At 37.3% G+C, this 24,550-nt stretch overlaps 4 protein-coding genes across 7 annotated transcripts in view; 1 reads left to right on the forward strand and 3 right to left on the reverse strand.

The window, feature by feature from the left end:
* The window catches only part of skila (SKI-like proto-oncogene a), a 672,908-nt gene that overhangs the window by 465,538 nt on the left and 182,820 nt on the right, over nt 1-24,550 (reverse strand). The gene's annotated exons all lie outside the window — the stretch shown is intronic.
* Nucleotides 974-5,598, reverse strand: tspan37 (tetraspanin 37). 2 transcript variants are annotated; one of them, NM_001305572.1, is given in 7 exon segments: nt 974-2,030; nt 2,136-2,219; nt 4,053-4,205; nt 4,279-4,377; nt 4,470-4,544; nt 4,647-4,835; nt 5,370-5,598. In NM_001305572.1, coding segments are annotated over 7 exon segments (738 nt in total). In that variant the 5' UTR covers nt 5,430-5,598; the 3' UTR covers nt 974-1,952.
* Nucleotides 5,887-10,364, forward strand: pex19 (peroxisomal biogenesis factor 19). The gene is made up of 8 exons (NM_001017399.1): nt 5,887-5,963; nt 6,350-6,441; nt 6,587-6,749; nt 6,834-6,919; nt 7,448-7,621; nt 7,735-7,893; nt 9,363-9,407; nt 9,490-10,364. Exons 1-8 carry the CDS (start codon nt 5,903-5,905, stop codon nt 9,574-9,576), a joined length of 867 nt encoding a protein of 288 aa, NP_001017399.1. The 5' UTR covers nt 5,887-5,902; the 3' UTR covers nt 9,577-10,364.
* On the reverse strand, nt 15,065-23,735 carry LOC147837176 (uncharacterized). Of its 3 annotated transcripts, none has more exons than XM_087241117.1 (9): nt 21,135-23,735; nt 20,980-21,046; nt 20,835-20,900; nt 20,099-20,185; nt 19,414-19,471; nt 19,004-19,086; nt 18,603-18,785; nt 18,427-18,491; nt 15,065-18,218 (listed from the first exon to the last, which is right to left on the reverse strand). In XM_087241117.1, the coding sequence occupies exons 4-8, from the start codon at nt 20,168-20,170 to the stop codon at nt 18,432-18,434; spliced, it is 456 nt and encodes a 151-aa protein (XP_087097243.1). In that variant the 5' UTR covers nt 20,171-20,185; nt 20,835-20,900; nt 20,980-21,046; nt 21,135-23,735; the 3' UTR covers nt 15,065-18,218; nt 18,427-18,431. The 3 variants fall into 3 exon arrangements, with proteins under 3 accessions (XP_087097243.1, XP_087097242.1, XP_087097241.1); XM_087241116.1 differs by having other exon boundaries at nt 19,004-19,101; XM_087241115.1 differs by lacking the exon at nt 18,427-18,491 and having other exon boundaries at nt 15,071-18,218.

Consider the following 24,550-nt stretch of genomic DNA (forward strand, 5'->3'; position numbering starts at 1 on the left):
TCCTCAGGCAGAATTTTGCCATTTGAATATTGAATCATTAAACAGTAATAATAATAATGTAGAGCTTGACAATTTTCCAGCCTCTTTTGTAAAAAATATTACATTTGAAAATTCATCGATTACAACAATAGTCAAATCATTATTATAATTAACGTCTAGGTGCTTCACACTTTTTTATAGGTCATTTTTTCTTTCAAAAATAAGGTTCAAGACTTAGAATAAAAGTTCATTGTAAAATGTTTTTGCTATTTAACAACAATACAATATGTCAGTGGTGAAAGATGACTTCATTTATGACACATTCTGCTTGGTCTTAAAGCCATTGATATCTTAATTTTACAATTTATGATGGCTTAGCAATCAAAATGGGACAAATGAGCTCACGTATGATACAAAATGTGGACCTTTGTCTGTGGGGGGGGTGGGTCTTTCGAACTACACAAATCCACTCTGGCTACGGGTCTGTAAGTAGTTGAAGCTCTGAAATACTTTCACAAAATATGATTAGCATTTTTTTCTGCTGACCCAAATAAATGTGTGATATTTGCCCTGCAATGAAACAAAATTCATGATACAGGAAAAATGAGAACTTAAATCTGATTTTAAAAATGATGTCTTGTTGAACAATGGTCTATATGCACAGCTGTTTTTCAGCCAATGAATTTCCAGTGAAAGGTGTATGTGACGATTTTCAGTTTCATACGGTTCTTTTTACAGCATCAATGTCGTAATGTGATTCAAATATAATCGGTTAAATAGACTTAAGCATTCATTTTGGTTGTTAAAAAGTAAAAAAGGATGTAAGACCATTTAAATAAAGGTAGGGGCCGTCATTAGCAGCAGGCTAGCGCAGAGACTCAATTGAAAATACTGTGGTAAAATAAATGTTTTAAAGACATGGCTGTGCAGTGCTTCTCATCCAATCTGAGACCCACTTTATCCCGGATATCTATCAGGCAGTGATGATCACAGATTTTTCAGAGTTTAATAGTTTTATTGATTCTCGGGCAAATTTCAGAATGGAATACAGTATATAACTCTGTAAAGAACCAACAGTTTACCCTATTAACAAACCCAACCCAAACTAATCCCTAACTACGACTTTAAGGTCTCGGCTTAGCTGTCATTAAATACAGTTAAAGCCTCCATCTTTATATAATAAAGAGAAAATAAAATACAATAAAAAAATGAATAGGTAAGTTCAGTCAATAACATATCACATTTACACTGTCACAATCAGTATATTTCTCACACATTTATTACTATTCCATTTACAAACAGGTTAAGTACTTGGATCAGTTTTATAGTTTAGGTTTAGCTTTAGTCCATATGCTTATAAGACATTTTCTTCCAAATGCGGCCACTCTAGCAAGTTCTACCATTTTTGAAGGGAAGGGGCATCCTCTGATTTCAAACTCATGAGAATAATTTGTTTGCCAATCAGCAAACTGGTTTGGACCCAGGATTTTATGTCTTAATCTTTTATTTCAATGTCTATCCAACCACCTAACCACCTAGTATAGTCTAGGGCATAATGCCATATAAAACTCTACAACCAAACAAATGTGTTTATGAACTCTTTTCCAGAAATCTAGAATTTTTTGTACAAGACCATAGAGCATGAACTAGATTCTGGCTGACTGAAATTAAAAATCTGTGTGCATATACCCCATTGTCTTCATTTTTACCAACAGCCAGCAATGCATTTGTAGCCAACATTAAAAAACAAACATATTTTTTATTCAGTAGTATCTGTTTTATTGTGCAAAGTAAATGCCTTGGTGTGTAAATAAAACATCTATAAAAATATGAATAGTCACACCTTAGAAATTCAGGAAAACATGGAGTGCTTTATATATTAGAATAGATAATAACAAGTGATATATATAAAAAGACATTAAAATGTAATATGCAGGCATTTAGGAATATTGTTTAAAGATATTTGGATGTTTTTAGTCCTGGTCCAGAATTCGATACTCTTGTGGGACTGGGTATCTCATTAGCTGTCCCACTGTAATCCAAGACAATACCTAAAGTGGGGAATGGTTAGAATTGACATCAAATCTATACACTGTAAATATATTATACACTTCAATAATAAATAAATGAATTATTACTCAAATCACAGAGCTCACCAGCAAAACAAGAACCACTAAAGATGTTATGTGGATGATGTGCACCACAAGTAGTAATAGCTCCTTAAGTTTAACCTGACAGGCCTGGAATAGAAAAACAAAACAAAATGTGATTGTTGATCATAACAAAGTCATTCATTTATTTTCCTTTGGCTTAGTCCCTTTATTCATCAGGGGTCACCACAGCGGAATGAACCGCCAACTTAGCCAGGATATGTTTTACACATGCTAATGCCTTTGAAGCTGCAACCCAGCACTGGGTAACACCCATACACACTCATTCACACACATACACTACAGCCATTTAGTTTATTCAATTAACCTATAGCGCATGTCTTTGGACTGTAGGGGAAACCGAAGCACCCAGAGGAAACCCATGCCAACACAGGAAGAACATGCAAACTCCACAAAGTAATGCCAGCTGGCCCAGCAAGGACTCGAACCAGCAACCTTCTTGCTGTGAGGCGACAGTGCTAACCACTGAGCCACCATGTCGCCCCTTGATCATAACACTCATTACTGAATGAAGGTTAAAAGGATGGTTCAGTTAAAGGTTTTTTTTTTCAGTTCATTTACTCACTCTCAGGCCATTCAGGATGTACGTGACTTTTTTTCTGTAGCAGAACATTAAAGACCAAAATGTACTGTCAAGGGCCACAGTTTTAAGTTAACAGATTTCTAATAAATTCTGTTTGCCTGTATGTCATTTTTTGACTCTTGCCAAGTGTCAGAAGCAGTTCTACTTCCTTTATTTAGCTTTAAAAATCACCAAGGATTACAGGTTTAGCTAACATTCACTTCTTTACTGTTATACTGAAGCAAACAAGTCACATATACATGTTGGATGGTCTGAGGGTGAGAAAATTAACACAATATTTCCTTAAATATCACAATGTCTAAACAGTTTAAATACATTTTCCAGATAAAATACAATCAAAAGTTTTGTATTACTTTCAGTCGTTTGGGATGCAGTGACAATCAGCCAATTATTTTGTGGAACAGATCCACAACTTTTGATGTTGATATATTATAATATAAGTCCTTGTGTTGCACGTGTTAAGAGGTTTGCTGAAGGTGGCAGCTGACGTGCAGTGAGAGGTTTGCGTCTTTAAAAAAACTATCACAGTTCGTGTTTGTTTAAAAGGAAGAATGATCAATAAATCCATATTAAACAGTCCCTTAAAAGTGACGTTGTATCTTCGCTTTCGGGCTCAGCCGCGCTTTGCACTCACACTACAAACATACCGCACCAAAGTCCAACTGAACTGCGCTCTGGCAGACCTCTTCCAACCGGGCCAGGGCCAACCAACTGAATAGCACCTGGACCCGATTGGGAGCACTCAAACTTGTCAAACAAACCAGAAAAATGTGCCCAGGCATGGTATGGACACCCTAGTGTGAGTGCACCTTTAATTAAAAATATCTATATTCCGATTTAACATTATATACTCCATAAACTTATAATAAAAATGGATAAGTTTCTTCTTATCTTTTAAAAAAATATTCATTCATTTTTCTTTGGTTTAGTCTCTTTGTAATCAGGAGTTGCCACAGGAGAATTAACTGCCAACTATTCAAACTAGACCAACTTCCAACTAAAATATTTGCCAACTTCCAAGTGCCCTTCCAGCTGCAGCCCAATACTGGGAAACAGTTTAAAAGACATCAAATCATCAAAAGAAAAAATATATCTACATTACAGTGTGGTGTAGTAGTTTTAATAAAGTAGTTATAATAGTAGTTATAACAAAAAAAAAGACAAAATACATAGATTAATTATTCTAATCCATTACTTCAGAAAACAGAATTTAATGCAATAGTACTGCCTCAGCTAAAACTCATGAAATCATGGAGAGAGAAAAAATAGGAAAATATTTTTTAGATTATGGGTAGCTCAAAAAGAATTAGTGACTGTACCTCATTGTAGAGAAGCATGGGTGCATCTAAAGTCCCATTGCACGAGTGAAAGGTTGTGTTGCAGCAGCTTTGAGGAACTTCATATTTCCCACTGTGATTAAACCAGGGCGTTTGCAACCAATCTGTGTAGTTCATGACACCACAACACTGCAACTATAACAAAAAAATGATCACAATCTGATTTTGCAAACAAACAGAATTTCTAGAAATGCCATGATGCAAGTACCTCACTCTGGAGACGATCCACTGCTTTGGTATCCGGATCTTGACTGTTATTACTGTAGTTCTGAAACACATCTTTAAGGGGTGCCAACTCTGCATCAAGCTTGAAAAAAAGACATGTAAAATATTGTAAAAGACACTGTAGTGAAATACGCTTGACTCTTGTATCGCCAAATACTGTAGAACTCCAATTACCTTTCCCTGATAAAAGTATGCCAATGCAGCAGTGGTACCCACAACGCAAAACACAATAATGAGGAAATAAACAAACTGAAAGACAAGAAACATTCAAATCCTTAAATCACAGAGCATCCTTATAATGAGTACAGCAATATACTTCACTGAATAAAATGACACATTTCTCCATCTTACCAATCCATGTCCACATGAAGGTTTTTTGCTAGACACAAGACAGCCAATGCTTCCAGTGATAAAGAGAATGGCTCCACTGACAACAGCCAGCAATGCTGGGAAAATGATATAAAGGTTGCTAAAAAATAGGCCGTAAACTCTGTATTTATGCAGCAAGAATGAACCACCAAGACCTGTAATACCAGTCAGCTGGACAAAGAGAAAAAGGGGGTTAAAACAACAGGAAACACTTCATGTATTTCGCAATACCTGTCATGTGCCGTACACATGATAGAAGTCATTCTTATTGAAAAACACTTCAATTAACATACACAAAATCATATTTTGCTGAATTCACAAACCATATAATCCTTTATAATAGGTATTTCTAGGTCTATTTGTAACATTAAACTGCATTTATATAAATATTTATGATTTTCTTTATATGGCGGAGTACAAATTTAAGAGTTGTTTAACACTCATTTACAAATCAACAGCAGCACTTCATCATAGCTGACCTCTCGCTGAATGTAAGCTAAACTGATGGTGTTGTTTATTTGCATATCAAACATCTATTATTACAAAATATGATAGGCTAACTTGAGTTTGGTTTGCATTCTTAAAAGGAAATGTATCATAGATCTGCCTTAATGTGTTTTAAACAAACATACAATGTAACATTGATTAAAAAACATGCAAAATTATAAGTAATTATGACAAATGCATAATGACCAGCAAACTTACCAAAAAAAGTAGACAAGTAATCTTCAGGAATAATCCAATAGCTCCTCTATTTAGAGCCATGGCTTTTCTTTAATTGATATTAATGAATCGATTAGACACACTCGTATCCCATGTCAAGGTCCAGATCAACATAAATTGTGACAACCAAACACTGATATGAAAGCAGGTCTACTTTAAAACCGAAACCTCATAATGTGCGGAAGTGAAGGAATTACGAAGCAGTAAACAAGAAGGGGGCACTGTTTCAAAGAAATAAATTACCCAGTGTAAATACCATATAGTGAAGAAAATTATGTAAATTATTTTTACCCGAACGTAGACCGTGTTTAAAATCGTTCTGAATATATGTTAAACATGCATAACGTTATTTTTTATAAAAGACAAAATTCCATAAGTATGAAATAATTTCTGTCGTTCGAAATATCACAATTAATTCCATAATGTCAGAGCAAAAGGAACAAACATGAATAAAACCGTGTATCTGACGTCATATTTTTGCGACAAACTTGCTTGTCTTGTCATTGAGGAGCAAGATGGCGTCAGCATCAGAGCACCAGGGGGCTCCAGACAGCGAATTGGACGAATTATTAGACAGTAAGGTTTGACGATTGTTTAAATATTAAAGTATTGCTGTTTAAATTGGCGAGCTTGTATAATAACCTTACCATCCGCTGAACTACCGCTTATTAAGCAGTTGTCTCGTGTTGTCAGTTCTTACTCCCGCATCAGTGATTGTAACTTAATGTTTTCCACTGTAACACTTTAGATGTGCATTTGTTAATTAATTTGAAGCTCGTAAGTTATGAGCAGCCAGATTTTGCATCTGAACGGAGTTTGTTATCGGAGCTGCCATAGTTCTATAGCACCAACTTGTTAAAATCGTGTGATTGGATGAAACCAGTCACATGATAATTGTCCATCAGATGAATGTAATACATCATAATACATGTATAAAAAGGTTAGTGTTTTCTCAACCGCAGGTGCTCTTGATGATTTTGACAAGACCAGTGTGCCACCTGTGGCCCCTGAAGCCCCCTCTGACCCTGATGCCAGTGCTAAGAGTAACGAGAAGGTAATAAACATTCTCATTTTAAAATGATGCCAGTTTATTTAATGTATTTTCTCATTTTTTGTCTTCTCCTGCAATTCTGCTCTGGGTTTGTTGATGCATCATTACTGCTGGATAATGTTTTTCCCCTCTTTCTTTTCTTCTTCAGCCTCCGCTACTGGAGGACAGTAAGTTCTTTGAATCTCTTTTTGAGGGTGAGATGGCCAACCAAGCACGTGAGGAGTGGGAAAAAGCCATGGCTGAGCTAGCACAAGAAGAACCTGATCTTCTACAGCATTTTCATAAGCTGTCTGAGGCAGCAGGAAAAGTCGGTGAGTTACCAGAAATGGATTGCTTATGGATAAAGGATATGCATGTTCATCGTCAACTGTGTTGACGAAGTTTCTTAAATGTAGGCACAGATGTAGCTTCACAACAAGAGTTCACCTCCTGTCTTAAAGAGACCCTTAATGGCTTGGCCAAAAATGCAGACAACTTGCAGGTAATGACAGTTTAATTTTTTTTTATGTATATTGAAATATGGTGTGAAAAAACTGGTGCGCATTTTGGGATTGGAATGTTTTGTTAAAGTTTTGAAAGAAATGTACACTGAAAACAGTCATATTGCAAAATATTAATATTAAAATTATTGTTTTTTAATAATGTTAATGTCAAATATTGCCATGATCACAGCATTGAATTTTCAGGAGCCATCACTTCAGTGTTCAAAGCGCCATATGATCTTTTATAAATGTTTCTAATATGCTGATTTGGTTTGTATCATTGAACATTTAATTGTGGAAGATAACAATTAATTTAGTTTAAAAAACAGCTTTTATCTTAAGTATAAGGTTTTTTTTACATTGTTTTTGTCTTTGCCACCAATTTTGATTCATTTAAGGCATCCCTGTTAATACATGTACTAACTTCTTTCAAAAAGCTAATTTTCTGGCCCCAAATTTGAAATGCATATAAAGTAATGTTATGTTGAGTATTAATGCATATAAAGTAATATCAACTCTAAATGCAGAGTGCAGGACTGGCTGGAGATGATCTGGTAAAGACCCTGGAGAACATGGGATTGAATGAAAATGGGGAGGCAGGAGGAGAAGATGGCAATATTCTGCCAATTATGCAGTCCATCATGCAGAACCTTTTGTCCAAAGAAGTTCTGTACCCATCACTTAAAGAGATAACAGACAAGGTCAGTTGTTTACAGCATCTGCCTGATCATCCAACTATTGATTAAAATTGTTCTTTCAGAATATGTTAAATATTGATGTTGAAATATTTGAAAATAATCCAATTTGCATTTAGTACCCTGAATGGTTGGAGAGCAACCGGCAGTCCCTTCCTTCCGACCAATTCACGAGGTATGAGCAACAGTACAAGATAATGGGAGAGATATGCAACCAGTTTGAGAAAGATGAAGACAAAGACAGCGCATTTGAAAACATTCTGGAACTCATGCAAAAGGTAAAAAACAAGTAACTTGATTATCATATTTATTTTATTTACAATGAGATCAATTCACGCTTTATAAACATTTTACTTTCTGTAGTACACATTGTTGCTGATTGAGCATAAAAATGATACTTCACCATCTTTGACCCACGAAAATTGGAATGTTTTGAAAGGCTAAAGACCTTGTTTGTTTTTTAACTGTTGAAAAGAGGCATGACTTCACAGTTGTTCAGTGTTTGGGTTTTCTGGACTATTATTGGACTATTACTATTTCTTGATTCCTAGTATTCCTTAATTTTTTTAAGCCAATCTCATGACTATTACACACATGTAGTTAACAAGAATGGATAACGGCAAGATACCAAAAATGTGTGAATGCTCATGTATTATGCAGTTTAGCATTTTATCATGCATTTTTTAAATAGAATTTTTTTCAGGGCTTGTTAACCTTTATCTGACAAGGCTTTAAAACACATGCAGATGTTTCGTTGTTTGTTGATGTTTTGATGTTTGTCTCTGCCGGAGTATTTAAAGAATGAGCTATAAAGGCACCTCTGTAAAGGGAATGTGTGTGGAGCAGGGGCACATTTCCATTTAAAGAGACTCATTTGAAAACTGTTTTTGTGTCCACTCCGAATGAGCATTTACAGCATGGTGTAAATAAAGGATCCATGGTGATTTTGATCTGAAATTTCGCAGACATTCTGGGAACACATGAGAGTTATATTGCATAATATAAAAAAACATAGTAGTACCCTTTTTATCAGGGGTGTCAAACTCAGTTTCTGGAGGGCTGCAGCCCTGCACATTTTAGTTTTAACCCTGCATCAACACACTTTCCTGAAGGATTCTATTAGTTAGATCAGGTGTGTTTAATAGACCTTTAATAGATGTTTAATAGATAGTTTCACATTTTTTAGTAGCGGAGATCGTCATAGTTGGAAAAACTCGGAGTGCAGTGCATCTTATTTGCTCAAATATTAAAAGAAAAACTCCATGACTTTCAGAAAAAGACAATAAAAATTGTGTGAGACTGATAACAGCAGCCAGAGAAGAGAATAAAATCAAATATACTGTCCTGTCCCATTAGAAACCCCTCGCTAAAGCAGTAATTCACTTTTTGTAATTTGAAGCAATGATGATTGATGATGAAATGCATAAATACATCTAAACGTTATCTTTTTTTTAAAAATCAAACTTTTCAAAACTTTCAAGAATTTAAGATGCTGATGACCGTTAAACGCGTCATAACAGGCTTGTGTAAAGGGTCCGTTGGGGTTAAAGCTAAACTCTGCAGAGCTGCGGCCCTCCAGGAACTGAGTTTGACACCTTAGCTTTAGATAGTTATTTGAATGATTTTGTACCACCTCTTTACTGTTTCTTTTTGTGGTGGTGTGGTGTTTTTGTTCTTATGTTTTCCATTTCTTAAGTAATAACACAGTTAATTTTGTTTGTTCATGGAAATATTGTCTTCCTCTTAGCTGCAAGACTTGGGTCAACCTCCAAAAGAGCTTGCTGGAGAGGCTGTAAGTGTTTACCTCCTCTTTTTCCCCCTAAACAATAATGGCTGTCATAAATACATCATGGTCTCTTTTTTTTATCTTTCAGCCTCCTGGCTTGAATTTTGACCCAGAAGCTCTGCACCTTCCTGGAGCACAAGGGCTTCCCGGAGCAGATCAGTGCTCGGTCATGTGATCTCAGTGAGGTCAAAATTAATGTACGTTTGAAAAGATACAATTCGGAGCTAATTATCTGAACCTGATTTGGACACGGTTGATCATGCTCCCCTTTTAAAGGAGTTTGTGTCCGAAACTGAAACTGTGAACGCTCGCTACTCTAATTTTACCCTGTAGTCGTTGTCCACAGAGGTTCTTTTCATATCCATCGCTAATCCATTCATAAACTCACAGTAGAGCAGCTCTTATTGTTTTGAGTGAAGCTTGATATTTCAGAGTGATGGCAGATGGTAAAGTGCTAGAATTGAGATCTGGTTTTGTAAAGGTTTTACACCTTTTCACACCACATTTGACTGGTTGTACGGTGGAATTTATTTAGGGAAAAAGTACAGACAAATGTATAGAGCTCAAAGTGACAGGAAATGTATTTCCGTTGATTAGTTTATTTGACATCTTGATCTCAGAGGAATGGTGAACGTTCACAGTTGCTCATCTGTTTTCACACTTTTAATATCTGTAATTAGTCAGTGACCAAATGGATTTATAGGAAAAGACACTTAAGATTCAGGATTATAATCACGATATAATTTTATTGACCCGTAGACTGCATTTGTGATTAGAATAATTCTCTCTCCTTTTGTCTCCTAACGTTTGCTGTATTTGTCTGAATATCAGCATTATTAAGTGTTGAATTGCCATGTAGATCAATAATTCCCATTATTCCTGTAATGGTGCCTCTGTGTGATGTGTTATTGTCACAATAGTCCTAATTTGCCTTGGTTAAATGAATATTTCATGGTTTCAAAACTGATACATTGTATTAACATTGGGAGAACAAAAAGTAACTAAAGGTTGCTGTCATTCAGTTTTGAGGGGGTGTTTACATGATTATGTTGTGCAAACCTGTCAATGCATTGAAAAAGGATGCTAAAGCAGGATCAAATGTGTAGCTGGTCATCAATTTGCTTTCCTAACACATGCAATTGGAGGTTGGTTGGTGTGGTGTTAATGTGGTTGGTAATAAGAAAGATTAAGAAGGAAAGAATATGGATGAACAGGACAAAAATATGTAACAGTTAAAACACTCAGGGGTTGCTCGCACAACCAAGTACTTAAATCAGCTCATCCGTTATCCCAATCAATGTTCTATTGATCATGTCTGCCCGACTATATTAAAGAACTGCAATTCTCAAAAATGTAAATAAATGTTTAACCTTGCCTTGTTATAAATTATTTACCTGCCCGATTTTATTCCTGTTACATACTGTATCAAATTAAACTATCACCACTGTACACACAGCTGTTTGATATTTTTTAATACCTTTAATCATGTAGCAGATGATTTTATTATTAAGTTTAAATGAGAGTAAAAGAAGCAATAATACAAGAAGGCAACACAGATAGATAGATAGATAGATAGATAGATAGATAGATAGATAGATAGATAGATAGATAGATAGATAGATAGATAGATAGATAGATAGATAGATAGATAGATAGATAGATAGATAGTTAGCTACTGCATGCACATTAATGGTATATCGTATAGTTATTTACTAAAATTAATCAGTATTCTTAACTGTTACTAAAAATAGAAAGCATATCAATTTTTTAGACAAATGTATTTTATTTTTGTGGGAGCAAACAAATATACAACAGAAAATGTCTGACAAAATGAAATCAATCAGCATATATGAATGCAGTTTCTATTTAAAATGAAACAAAGAGGTTAAATTAATGAACAACACATGCAGTCAGTGTATATAGGACTTGTGTGTTGAAGTAGGCTGGGAACTCCAAGTTTGACAACGATGGTATACAGTGTTGAGGGTAATGCATTAATGCAAGTTATGTAATAATATTTCCTTTTATTTAGAAATTTAGTCAAAACATTTTTTTTACATTTTAAAACTCTAGTAATAATATTTGAATTATTGTTTAAAAAAACGTAATGCGGGTTGCCTTTTAGTTCAATTAATCAGCTTTTAAAAATTGAGTTTTTAAAGCTGAAAAAAAGAGTTCCTCTATTTAAAAAAAAAAGAAGTCCTGAAAGAGATGAGGCCTCAAGTTACTCAAAAGTAACGTAACACATAGCTTTCCTTAAAAAAATCACCAAGTAACACAACTAGTTACTTTTTTGGGGAAGTAACTCAATATTGTGATGCATTACTTTCTAAAGTAACTTTCCCCAACACTGATGGTATATAGCAAATTTTCAAAGCAACTGGCCACATTTATCACAATCATCCAAAAATAATTTACCTCATTTGTTTAAAGTTTTCCAGTCAAATTCATTGAGCCTCTGCAAAAAATGTATGCAAGTGCTGTTTAACAGAGATGTTTTTTGCAAGATATTCTGATATATTAATATCAGCTTAAAGTGCAATTTAAAGGCTAAACTAGTTTAAACTAGGCAAGTCAGGTTAATTATAAGAAAAGTAAACAAGGTTATAATACTGTGACAATTTGTTTCCTCTTTTAAACATAACTTGGGACATATTTAAAAAGAATTCAAATTTCAAAAAAGGGTGAAAAATATTGCCTTCAAATGTATCTCATCCATATATAGTTTTGAATAAGATCTAGTATGTCATTAATTGACATAAACATACAGTTAAAGTCTGAATTATTTGCCCCCCTTTGATTTTTCTTCTTCTTCTTTTTAAATATTTCCCAAATGATGTTTAACAGAGCAAATAAATTTTCACAGTATGTCTAATAATATTTTTTTCTTCTGTAGAAAGTCTTATTTGTTTTATTTCTGCTAGAATAAAAGCAGTTTTTTCATTTTTTAAAACAAGGGGGGAATATATATCTTAATATATATCTTAATATAATTGCAAAAATAAAGACGGCAACACCAAGGATCCAAATAGCTTTTTTTTTCTTTTGTTTATTTACTTACAAAAGCTCAAGACACAAGCTTTTGTACTGTACCTAATATGAATTCACAGTTGAAAACAGAAAAAAAATGTTACAAGCAACAATTCCACAAACTGACCTGACAATTGAGGTTTGCCTGTGGATGGCTATATGTATGGAATTGAATGATTTTAAAGTGTTTAAAAACTGCTTAGGCACATTACACTGTGGTCATCCGAACATTATTGCAAAACCAACTAAGTTGAGTTGTCCAATTAATACATATCCTTAAATAAAAATACTGTAAGAAGTTGTGAGATGTAAAATCACAATAACAAATACACGGACATAGACATTAGTTTAGAAACCCTCAAAAATATTTGAACACATTTGACTTGCTCATTGTAGATTCTTATTTAAGGCTTAAAACATGTCAGACTCCGCATCTGAATCTACATTATCGTAGACAGAGAATAAAGCACACTCGGAAGTAAACAAATCAAACACCTGGCTCCCTTAAAGGGGCAACACCTTTGTGTTTAGAATAAGACAGACATTTCATACAAATCCTACTTGTTTTACAGTAAAATACTGGCTATTTTAAGGTTATTTACTGCATAATCTACAGCAAGGGTTAATTAACAGTGTACAATTGAAATAACTGCCACAGAGAAGACATCTAACAATCTAAGCCCACCTCCACCCCCTTCCTCTTGGAAGGACATCTATTTTTCATTCATTCATCCACCCATCCATTCAGGAAATACCTAACCAGACCATCAGTTTCCAGTCATTGCTGAGGTGTGATTCCAATTTGTCTCCACATGCTGACCTCCAGTCAGTAAAAGACAAAGACAGGACTAACAGAGATCTACATGTTTGCTGAACTCCAGCAGTGCACAAAGTGTTCTACAATGTTCTTCAGATAAATCTCCACCGATGCTCTTGTTTGTTTCCTTCTGCATGTTGTGTGTGCATTACCTGAAAAAGAAACACCTGCCTCAAACAAGACATCTATCTAACTATCTAAGCCTACCTCCACCCCCTACCTTTTAGGTTCATTCCTCCACCCATCCAATCAGGAAATACCTAATCAGATCAACAGTTTGCAGTCATTGCTGAGGTATGATTCCCATTTCTCCACAGGCCCCAGTCTAATCTGAAAAAACAAAGACAGGACTAACATCTAGTTCTGCATGTTTGCTGAGCTCCAGTGTTCTTCAGATAAATCCTTATCAATGCTCTTGTGAATTTCCTTCTTCTGCCAGCTGTGTGTCCATTACTTGAAAAAAAAAACACCTGCCTCAAACAAGACCTCTAGCTAACTATCTAAGGGTGCTTTCACACCTGTGAATCGATTTATTTGTTCTGAAACAGGGATTAAAATTGTTAAATTGTTGCTCTTTGTTCTTGGTGTGGTTCGCTTTCACACGGCAAAGGTTGATGGTGTTTGACAGGGTGCGCGCGACGTGTCTGAAGAGCGAGGGGGTTAGAATGGTGTGCAAAGTATCTGTGTACAAGGAGGGAGACAAGCGATTTCCGGGAGATTATCAATTGTTTGCAGGCATCTTTGAGTCTCTGTGCATTTGCAGGAGACTCCCGGAACTTCCGTGAGATTTAGGATGTCTGGAATGACCTCCTGCCCTACTCATAATTATTTCTTCACATAGCCGTATGCCTATTGCATATCTATAAAACACTGTGATAAAGCCGGGCTTGGATCGCATCGCTTTCTCACTACAATCGATGTTTCAGAGTTTGTTTTAATTGAGCCGAGACCACCTCATTCAGGCGATCTTGGACCAATTGGTTTGGCACGGATCTGAGCATGATTGCTGAATTCACACATGCCAAACGAACCGCACTAACTCGGCAAACGAGTCTAGTTCCAAAACAAAAGTGTGTGAAAGCACCCTAAGCCCACCACCACCCCCTTCCTCTTGGAAGGACATCTATTTATCATAATGATCCCCATTTCTCCACAGGCCCCAGTCTATTCTGCAAAAACAAAGACAGGAATAACAGAGTTCTACATGCTGGCTGATCTCCAGCAATGCACAAGATGTTCTCCAGCAGTCTTCAGATAAATCTCCACCAATGCTCTTGTGAGTCTCTTCTGCCTGTTGTGGTTCCATTTCCTGCAATGTAAATAACTGACACAGACAAGAAATCTATCTAACAATCTATGCCCACCACCACCCCCTTCCAATTGGAAGGACATTCATCCATACACCCATCCTTCTGCCTTTGAAGAATATTCTTGACCATCACTTTCCAGTCATTGCTGAGGTGTGCGATTCCTATTTGTCTCCACATGCTGGACTCCAGTCTGTAAAAGACAAAGACAGTACTAACAGTGCTCTACATGTTTGGTGAGTTCCAGCAGTGCACAAAGTGTTCTCCAGTGTTCTTCTGTATGTTGTGTGTGCATTACCTGAAAAAAAAAACACCTGCCGCAGACAAGAGCGGGGCTCAGACTACAAGAATTTTAGCCCAATTTATTTTCACCTCCCAAGAATCGGAGATGAAATCTTGTCGAGGACGAGCCGTTCCAACCTATTCCATATAAACAAAGCCATGAGATGAGGAGAACATTGTTGCTTTCAATAAATAAATATGGATTTTTTTGTATAAACTTGAATTATCTTGGCAAAATCTATTAGACATTAGCCCAAATACCAGTAAAGTCTGACATCATTAACCAGAAATGAGCTCTAAACAGCTGCCCTTGTATTTGTAAACATTTGACGACATTACAAACTCTGTGGATGGATAAGTATTCTGAACAACTTAAATGGAGGAACACTTTCACATGTATATAATACGTGTATGTTCTGGTGCTTATTGGTTTCATTTTTTCCACAGTTGGCATTCAAAAGGAACATAGAAACATTATCTGACTAACATCTAGCAGCTAAATCTGTCTGGAAAAATATTCAAAGGCTTTTATTTATATAAACAGCGCAGATGTGAATGTGTCTGAATGTTTTGATTGGCTGGAGTAGATGTCTCACGTCAGAGCGTTTTAAGTTTGAGCGCACTCTTTCCGGCAAGTTTCCTTCTGTGTTCACACAGTGCAGCATTCCGGCAAATTACCGGTAATGTTACAACTTCTCTTTCTGGAAATTTGGCAAAATTTTTTAAAGACCTGTTCACATACAGACCTTTATGGAAAATTTTGAAAACGGTAATTTTCCGGAAAGGTCTGTATGTGTGATAGGTGATAATGTGTGAAAGGTGTAATGTACGCGGAATCCCATGCATATTCTCCTTGTATATCCGAATTAACGTGAAACTGAGCGCACGTGCATGAGCGCAAAACCCCTGCCTGCCTCCTCCCCCTAATGAACATGGTAATGACTCTACTTTGGCAAAACCGAATGAAAAAGCAATTGCAAAAGCAAGCAAAGCAAGAAACTTTGAACAGAATGTGAATTGGAGGTGCTCCCTTTCGGAGTTAGACCAGAGAAAAAAGGTGTTATTTGCAAGTTTGTCCTCTGGAATTAATAACAAAATTAAAAATTTAGTGGGAGAGTTTAGCTGACGCGGTTAACGCAGTTTGGTCTGAACATCGCACTATGAGTGAATTAAAAAGAGATGGTCCAATGTAAAGGTGTAAAATTTTGTAGTGTCTATTAAGGTTAAGTGCAAATAGCACACAATTTGTTGGAATGAGCTAGTTGAGTGACAGAGATTGGCAGAGACAACATAACTAAAGAGGGCAGCAATCAGCTGTGTTAGTGGTGTAGCTCAAAGCGCATGGCAACATGTTTTGACATGTTCGATGATGAACCCGATTCGAAACCAGTGTCTGATGAACTCATTCTTCTTTTCCCCATTACATATCAGGTTTTGCTTACTCTTCATCACGAGGAAGACAAGTAGGAATCATTAATAAGTGTGTGTATTATGTTAAGCGCATTTGAGCATCACATTACTTGCACATTTATTGAATGGAAATGTTTCCGATTCTCATATGCAAATTCGTCTTCAGATAGCCCCTTTATAGCAATGTGCGTGCAGTTGATCGCTGCGATTACATTTGGAAAACTGGCGATCGCTGCTGATATACCTGCTAGACATGCGGATGATCATGTCCCATACAGCTGCCCTTGCACGGCTCAAAGATACTCTGTAGTGTGCAATTTCACACAATTGCCTCAAGGAGTCGCCAATGGAAATAAAACAAACACACAAGAAATGCAAGTACGCCAGGCATGAAGTTGGCATGGACCAACGCACATTCTCACGTTAATTTCATCATTAGTAAATACAAAAGTGAGTGTGAAACTTCGTAACAAGATGGAAAGATTTAAATTATTGTCATAAATATTAAAATGATTAGACAATCATTTAGACATATTGCACAAATTAATAAGCAACATTTCTTCATTCTGCAGTCCACTCCCTGCATGTCATACCCTGATAAATATCCAAAATGCCTATTATTATTAGATATATGTTATACTCATTTATCAAACGAACGTTTGTGTGTTAGAAAGAAAGTTTAACAGACACTTGCGGCTTACCTTGTGTGTTTATTTATTTTTATAGGTTAACTGCATGAACAGCTATGCAAACTGAGACATAATGTAGCCTGTTTTGATTAGTGTTTAGGCTATTAGTGTTTTCCTATAGTGACAGTTGGTCAAATATAACGAAAATAATAAGTAATAAAAAAGCGAGTTATTCCGTTTGTGGTTGTGACAACGGCCTCCAAGCATCACTAACAAGAAGAGCTAGGGAGAATCACATCCATTTTACAAAATAAATAAATTTATAATAAGTTTAAATGATCATTTTTCATCAGCCACAGACTGTCAGGGTCTCTGTTGTGTCCCATGTGCTTATGTTTGTGTCATGTGACTTCCCAGTGTGTTCCATGTGCTCCTGTGTTTTCCCTTGTGCTTCTGTTGTGATCAAGTGCTCCTTTGTTCTGTTTCCCGCAGTTTCTTGATGTTCATTAGTTTCAAGTTATTCCTACACTTCATTCCATGTTGTCGTCAACCCATGATTCCTGCGTGTCGATGTTCCAGCGAGTGTTATGTAAATAAATGTGTTTTGATAATTTCTGCGATCTAGTGCTTTTATGAGTGTGAAGTGAGCCGAGTCGTGACACTAATGTTATTATTCTGTGTTATTATTCTAATGTTATTATTCTATATATGACCCAGATGTAGCTATGCCTACTACATTGCTAGTTATCACCAAAAAACAAAATGGTTAAGCATTAAAATGTGCTTTTAGAAATTGCAAAACAGGTAACAATTTTGCTTTTGAATTAGAAAGCACAGCGCATCGTGGCACGATGGACAGATTATAAGCCTATTCTTATTATTAGACATTTGACATATTTCATATTGGTCACCATTTATTTAACTTTATAGCCGCCATTAACAGCTACACAAACAGGAACCTAATGTATTTTGAGTGCATGAGAGTGTTTTGCCAGTAGTGGCAGTTGGTCTAATATTAGTATATTAATAAATGGTTATTATTGATAAAAAGTGTGATGTGCATTATCGGTCATGATAATCTTGTGTGTGCCACAGTTTTCATATCTTGTAGTGTGTGCACGTTTAAGATTTGAGGTAGGCTAATAAATTCGCAGAAGACTCTTCTCGTGTGTGCTGCAACCAGATCTTATTATCAGTTAGGATTTTAAAAGTTCTGTTGTCTGAGCCCGACGCAAGCCCATCACCCCCCATTCCTCTTGGACATCTGTCGTTGACAGGTGATACCTGACCATCGGTTTCTTATCATTGCTGAGATGTGATTCCCTAGTTTCTCCACTCCACTCTGTAAATGACAAAGAAAATATTAATAGTTATATTAATTGTTCAATTCAATCTGTCTGTCTTTCTGTCTGTCTGTCTGTCTGTCTGAACGAAAACCTGACCATCACTTAATTTGTAAAAATTATTTGTATTTAATTAATGTATTTGTAAAATGTTTTTAAACGTTTTTATAGGTTAATTTGATTCAACTAAATATTTTAAGGCTGTACCTAAATTATGATGTACTTGTCATTACTGAGGTGTTTCCCTGTTTCATCACATGCTCCATGCCAGTCTGCCAAAACGAAAGATATCAAGTCTTTAACTTTAACTCTCAACTTTAATTAATCTTAATACATTTTTCTGAAAGCTTACTCTGTTGTTCAGATTGTTCAACCAGTTCTACCTGCTTCAGGAGCTCCAGATCAAGTATATCTCCACCGTTCTCATTGTGAGTCTCCTTCTTCTGCTCTACCCCAACCTGCAAAAAACAAAGACAGCACCAAAAAAAGAAAAAAAATTGTCCACTGATGCTCTGGTGAGTCTTCCTTTTTGCCTGCTCTCTCTCCATTATCTGAAAAAGAAAAAGCTGACAGACGAGGCCTAATTACAATCTGTACCAACCACCACTTCTTCATCTCAGAAGGACATCCATCCATCCACCTGTCCATCAGATTTTTTAAAAATATACTTTAAGAATATTTCAGTGTGAACGCACTGAAACTATTTACAATGGAAAATGGCATAGAATATTGCATAAGTATGCGATTTGGGAAGCACCTTTAGACAGCACTGAAAGAGCCCTACCTGCTGTTTTCCAGCATTTTTTAGATAAATGTCCACCAATGCTCTTGTGAGTCTCCATCTTCTGCCTGCTCTCTCTCCATTACCTGACAAAGAAAAAGCTGACATAGACAAGGTCTAATTAACTATCTATACCAGGGGTGCTCAACAATGTTCATGGAAGTCTACCTTACAACAGAGTTCCACTCCAACCCTGATCAAACACACCTGAACCAATTAACTAGAACCTAAACACCACTTGATAATTACAGGCAGATGTGTTTGATATGGGTTGCAACTGAAATCTGCAGGCAGGTAGATCTCCAGGAACATGGTGGAGCACCCCTGATTTATACCAACCATCACTCCTTCATCTTGGAATGACGTCCATCAATGCACCGGTCCATCAGATTTTTTTAACATAAATTCCTGACCATCCAGTCTTTGCTGAGGTGTGGTATTCCTTTTTTCCTCCATGTGGTACAGTCTGATCTGAAAAATACAATAAAAACATTTCAAGTCATTAATTAAACTTAATACCATTCTTCGATACCGTTCTTCTATCTCTATCTATCTGAAAGAAATACCTGACCATCACTTACTGTCACAATAAAGCTGCGGTCACACTAGAGTTTGAGCATGTAAAATTCTGTTATACGGCGCTGTGAAAAGGGGCGGGATTAATTAGACATGTAAAAAAAGCGAGTGATTGCTCCATATTTTACATTTCTGTCCATAGAGGTCCCATTTTGATCTAAGATTGGTCTCATGCAGTCACATGCTGCAATTTCCCAGGTCAGAGTTCACCAAGCTTTAACTTTCCAAGGCAGCGAAACTTGTCGCACAAGCTTGTGTTTCCGATCGGACATTTTCACATGCGCATAAATGGAAGTCTTTGGGGAGAAAAGATCAGTGTGTCCGCAGCTTAAGACCAGTTTCTTCAGCCAGTGAAGCACCACAAGCACCCTCATCAGAGTCTAATTAAACAAACACCTGACAATCATCACCATCATCATCACAGCACTATAAAGACTCCATACACATACCCCGTCCCTTGTACAGAAAGGACTGAACTCCCTTTACACCATCAGTATTGATTCTTAAATATCATTTACTAACATCTCCTGTGATCTCCAGTGCCTCCTTATTCCTCATCTGAACTTCATCTTGTTTGCTGTCTGTGGTATCCATCTCTAGAGTCCAAGCCTGCAAAGTCAAATATCCAGTTTATGTTTATGAGCAGGGCCGGAGTGGGACTCTTTTTCAGCCCTGGAGTTTCAAGCCTTAGACCGGCCCACCTCAGTTCACGACTGACTATATTAAAATAAGGTCATTTCCAATTCAGTTTCTAATTACACTATCACGTCTTTATTTTTTTTTTTTTTTGAGAAAACAGCTGCTTTAGAACTTTAAATGTTCAAAAACCCTAACAGTATTATATGTCTTAACAATAAAACTATAATTAAAAAAAAACAAAAAAAAAACATACTCAGACAAGAATCAAACCCGGATCGGCGGCGTCGTAATCTAACGTGCTAACCACTGGACCACAACAGTTGTATATGAAGGTCTGACTCATCTGACTAATATCATCATTAACCTGTAGGCTGGTTATATATAAAAAGAGCAGAGCTGCGGTAAAATAATGAATAAGAAGACTGTAGTCAAGTAAGTAAATAAATTAATTTAAAAAGTGTGACTGCTGAGAGCAACAGATTCTGGAGCTAGGGACACCGGCCCTCGCGGCCAAAAAAAGGACCGGCCCACCGGGAATTCTCCCGGTCCTCCCGATTAGCCAATCCGGGCCTGTTTATGAGCTATTATCATCTGCATCAATAAACTCACCTGCTTATACTCCCCTGCCATCCGTTAAGTAAACCTTGTTTATATTGTTCACCTGAATCCCGTCTCTTCTGTGACACTGTAAAAAAAATTAAATATGTAATTTCTAAATGTTTAATAAAGTTCATTTGATTACACTAAATACTTTAAGGCTGTACCTAATTTATTTTGTTCTTGTAATTACTGAGGTGTGCTTCCCTGTTTCTCCACATGCCCCATGCCAGTCTGCCAAAGATAAAGATATCAATTCTTTAATCTTTATACATTTCTTTGGAAACTAACTCCATTGTTCGGTCTGTTCAAGCAGTTCTACCTGCTTTCTGAGCTCAAGTATATCTCCACTGTTCCTGTCGTGAGTCTCCTTCTTCTGCTCCACTCCAACCTAAAAAAGACAAAAACAACACCAAGAGAACAAACCCTGCTGTTCTCCAGCATTGTTTAGACATACTGTATCTCCACCAATTCTTTGATTGCGAGTCTCCCTCTTCTGCCTGCTCTCCGTTTGTTGAAAAAGAAAAAACCTTACACAGACAAGGCCTATCTTACTATCGATACCAGTGGTTCTCCAAGTGTGGCTTCCTTCTAGTGGTAGGCGGAGGAATCACTAAATAATAAAAAAAATTAATACACTCTTTAAGTAAACTGTGCGCCTGATTGCAGTTTTCAGGCCAATCTGGGTAAGAATCGCGGATACTCCATCTGTGCACACAGACACTAACTTTAATTTTTTTGTTTCTCCAAACTTCAACCATGGCAAATTTGCTTGAGTCTATGTTCTGAGCCCCACACCATTTGAATTACATCAAGATTTTTTAAAATCTGAGGTAACAAACTTAATCGAAAGCCACACCGCTAGGCTATTTACAAAACAACGAACACACATTTTAACACGTTTGTAACATAGACTGTAAAAGATATGGATGTATATCCATGACGTCAACCATAGGTTTCTAAATGTAACAGGGTTAAAATAATGTTAAATTGTCTTTCACCAAAAAAAAGTTTATTTTGTGGTTGTTGGGAGACCTCTTGTGGTAACAGTGTGTAATTGGTTCTTTCACCTTTCACCTGCAAAGCCCCGCCTACAGCTGAAATGGTTGCTGGATACAGAGAAGGCGGTAGGTAAAAGTGATTCAGCTAAATGTGACAAATTCTGTATTGTAACACATGTTAATAACACATACAAGCCCAATATGAACATTAAGTGGTGTTTTATAGCAAATCTATCGAGTGATTGCCGTGTGTGTGACCAACTTTGTGTGGTTTAATTTGCTCATGCTATGTGTAGCTGGAATGACAACATTAATATAAGCAGGAGTGATTTCTTACTATTTGTGTTTTTTTCTTTTTAGATGCATGTTTAAGTGTATACTGTTGCCAGAGGATATATATTTCTGTTACAGGTATGTTTAACTTTTGTATATAAATAATGTTTTGTTAAAAATGACTTTATGTGGCAACACAGCAGAAATGGTTGGTGAATACAGAGAAGGCGGTAGATGCATGTTTAAATGCATACTGTTGCCAGAGGATATATATTTCTGTTACAGAATAAACAACGCAGAACGCAGTTCTCTGTGTCTGCCTGAGTGATTTGTATCATCAGGAAGAGAAGCGTTACATGAAAAATGCGAAAGAAGCTACAAGTGGGCGTGGCCAACCATCGCCATTTTGTTTGTGGGGGATACCAAACAAGGGCAAAGAGGCGGAGGTGAGTGGCGCTACAGTTACCTGCTAGCTTTTTGCTTAGAGTTTTCTTTGGGAGAAATGCTTAATACTTTATTACCTGAGACTCATTTGTGTTCTGACCACATGTGCTTGGTTGTACACTATATCAATAAAGTGTTAAGAATTTTAAAAAACACTGTTTCAATACATTGAGCTACTAAGCATTGTTCTTATGACGTTTTTCCATAGGAGGAAAGCATGAATTACTTCCAAAGACTTCACATATAGTCTGTGTTGGTAAATGCAAGGCCATTTATGAAATCCAGACATAACACTGTGTGACAACTAGGGTTGGGCCGATAGACGATGCCATCGTCCATCGTCGATGGCCGACAGTCACCATAATGCTGAGCCGGCATCGTTATCCATTGCCCCGTCCCCGTTGCAAATCCGCTCGCAAAAAATACACACTCAGGCCCTGTTTACACTAATAGGTCTTAGTTTTTAAATGGCATTTTAGAACGAAAATGATCCACATCCACTCTTGCATTTCACCTAGCATTTTTGAGCAGCCCTCCTTCCACACTACCAGTGAAGACACACATAACGTGACTACACACACACAGGCTCAGCCTCTGACACAGACACACACACTGTCATGCGCTCGAGACAGCGGGTCCAGGCAGCCAGCCAGCGGGTCAGTAGACTGGTTCAATCTTTCACTTTCACGCTTGTACTTATTGTATGTATTGCTGTATTTTTAGCAAAAATCTCAGATACTTTTGGCTGGTTCCTGTTGGTTGTGCACCTTTTTTACCAACCAAGTTTGTCAACGCCATTATAACGACACAGATCACTCTGCCTATTCACGCCTATTCAAGAGTCCAGCAAAAAAAAGTCATTGACAAGTCATTGACAAGTCATTGACAGGCGAGCGCACGTGAATGTTTATTTTGATCGCTCTCCGTATCTCTCCTCCCTCTCGTTACCCCATTTACCATCTATAAAGATTGATTTTCACACACCTGCACTCTATTAGTGATTCCTCTCGTGTCCTATTTATTCCCCTCCTTGTGTGTAGTCCAGTGCTAGATTGTTGTTTTGCGAGTGCGCCCACAGCAAGCCACTCTCGTCTTGTCTTCTGTCGTGGCTCTTCTATCCTATCCTGTCTGTGCTGCTCCACGCCAGAACCATCTGCTTGCACTTTGCCTCTCCTTAACCTCCTCTGTTCCCAGGCCGGACTGCTTTAACCTCACGGAGCCCACCGGCTTCAACTGACTGTCGGCTTCCTCTCCCTCGCTCACGCTCCACTTCCGCATTCCGGCAACATATCAGCACGCCCCCTGCCGGGTAACAGCATTATAGACTCTATTGTTTGTATACCTTTTTGGCTCACCCCGGCTGTCTTTTGCTTTCTCCGTTTTTGAAGACTGTGAACTGGGCGCCCCCTTTTGGATGTGTCTGGTGACAGGACCCGGTCTCTGTTGTCAAAGACTTAACAGCGCCCTCTTCTGGGAGTTTTTCATGCAGTTTTTTTTGTTTTGTTTTTCTCTTATATCAAGCGCCCAGTTGGATTTAGATTTTCTCCCTATAAGGGTTATTTTTGATCAAAAATAAACTTTTTCCTAACCTGCACTTGTGTCAGCCTGTGTTCCCTGACAGAACAATCTAGCCAGAAATGGACGCAGCGGGTTCGGATCAAGTCATTAGTGCAGTCACCCAGCAGGGTGTGCTGCTAGGCCAGCATGAGGCAAGGTTGACCAACACCACCAGGGAGATGGAGTACTTGGCCACTGATTTAACCGCACGGATCCATGAGTTACAGCACGACACAGCCTAGGGGGGGCAAGTGGACCCTGGCACTCAGCATCCACGTGAACCCCGATGCAACAACCCACCACCTTACGATGGGGACCTCAATTCATGTAGAGCCTTCCTCTCTCAATGGTCTGTGGTGTTTGCCTTACAGCCACACACCTACGCAGCTGAAAGAACCAAGGTGGCATATGTTCTGACGCTGCTCGCAGGCAAGGCCCATGATTGGGGAACATCAGTCTGGGA

This window comes from Danio rerio, chromosome 2, assembly GCF_052040795.2.
Source record: "Danio rerio strain M-AB ecotype USA chromosome 2, GRCz13ab, whole genome shotgun sequence".
Classification (NCBI taxonomy): Eukaryota; Metazoa; Chordata; class Actinopteri; order Cypriniformes; family Danionidae; genus Danio; species Danio rerio.

What these genes read in the sequence shown, in the direction of transcription:
- LOC147837176 (XM_087241115.1), bottom strand. Translation starts at nt 20,170, where the DNA reads ATGGATACCACAGACAGCAAACAAGATGAAGTTCAGATGAGGAATAAG. An exon ending in CACTGGAGATCACAGGAGAT is followed by an intron (nt 19,472 to 20,098) that starts GTTAGTAAATGA and finishes TGTATTTTTCAG; the next exon opens with ATCAGACTGTACCACATGGA. An exon ending in AAAATGCTGGAAAACAGCAG is followed by an intron (nt 18,786 to 19,003) that starts GTAGGGCTCTTT and finishes CTCGTCTGTCAG; the next exon opens with CTTTTTCTTTTTCAGATAAT.
- pex19 (NM_001017399.1), top strand. Translation starts at nt 5,903, where the DNA reads ATGGCGTCAGCATCAGAGCACCAGGGGGCTCCAGACAGCGAATTGGAC. An exon ending in AAAATGCAGACAACTTGCAG is followed by an intron (nt 6,920 to 7,447) that starts GTAATGACAGTT and finishes CTCTAAATGCAG; the next exon opens with AGTGCAGGACTGGCTGGAGA. An exon ending in TTCTGGAACTCATGCAAAAG is followed by an intron (nt 7,894 to 9,362) that starts GTAAAAAACAAG and finishes TCTTCCTCTTAG; the next exon opens with CTGCAAGACTTGGGTCAACC.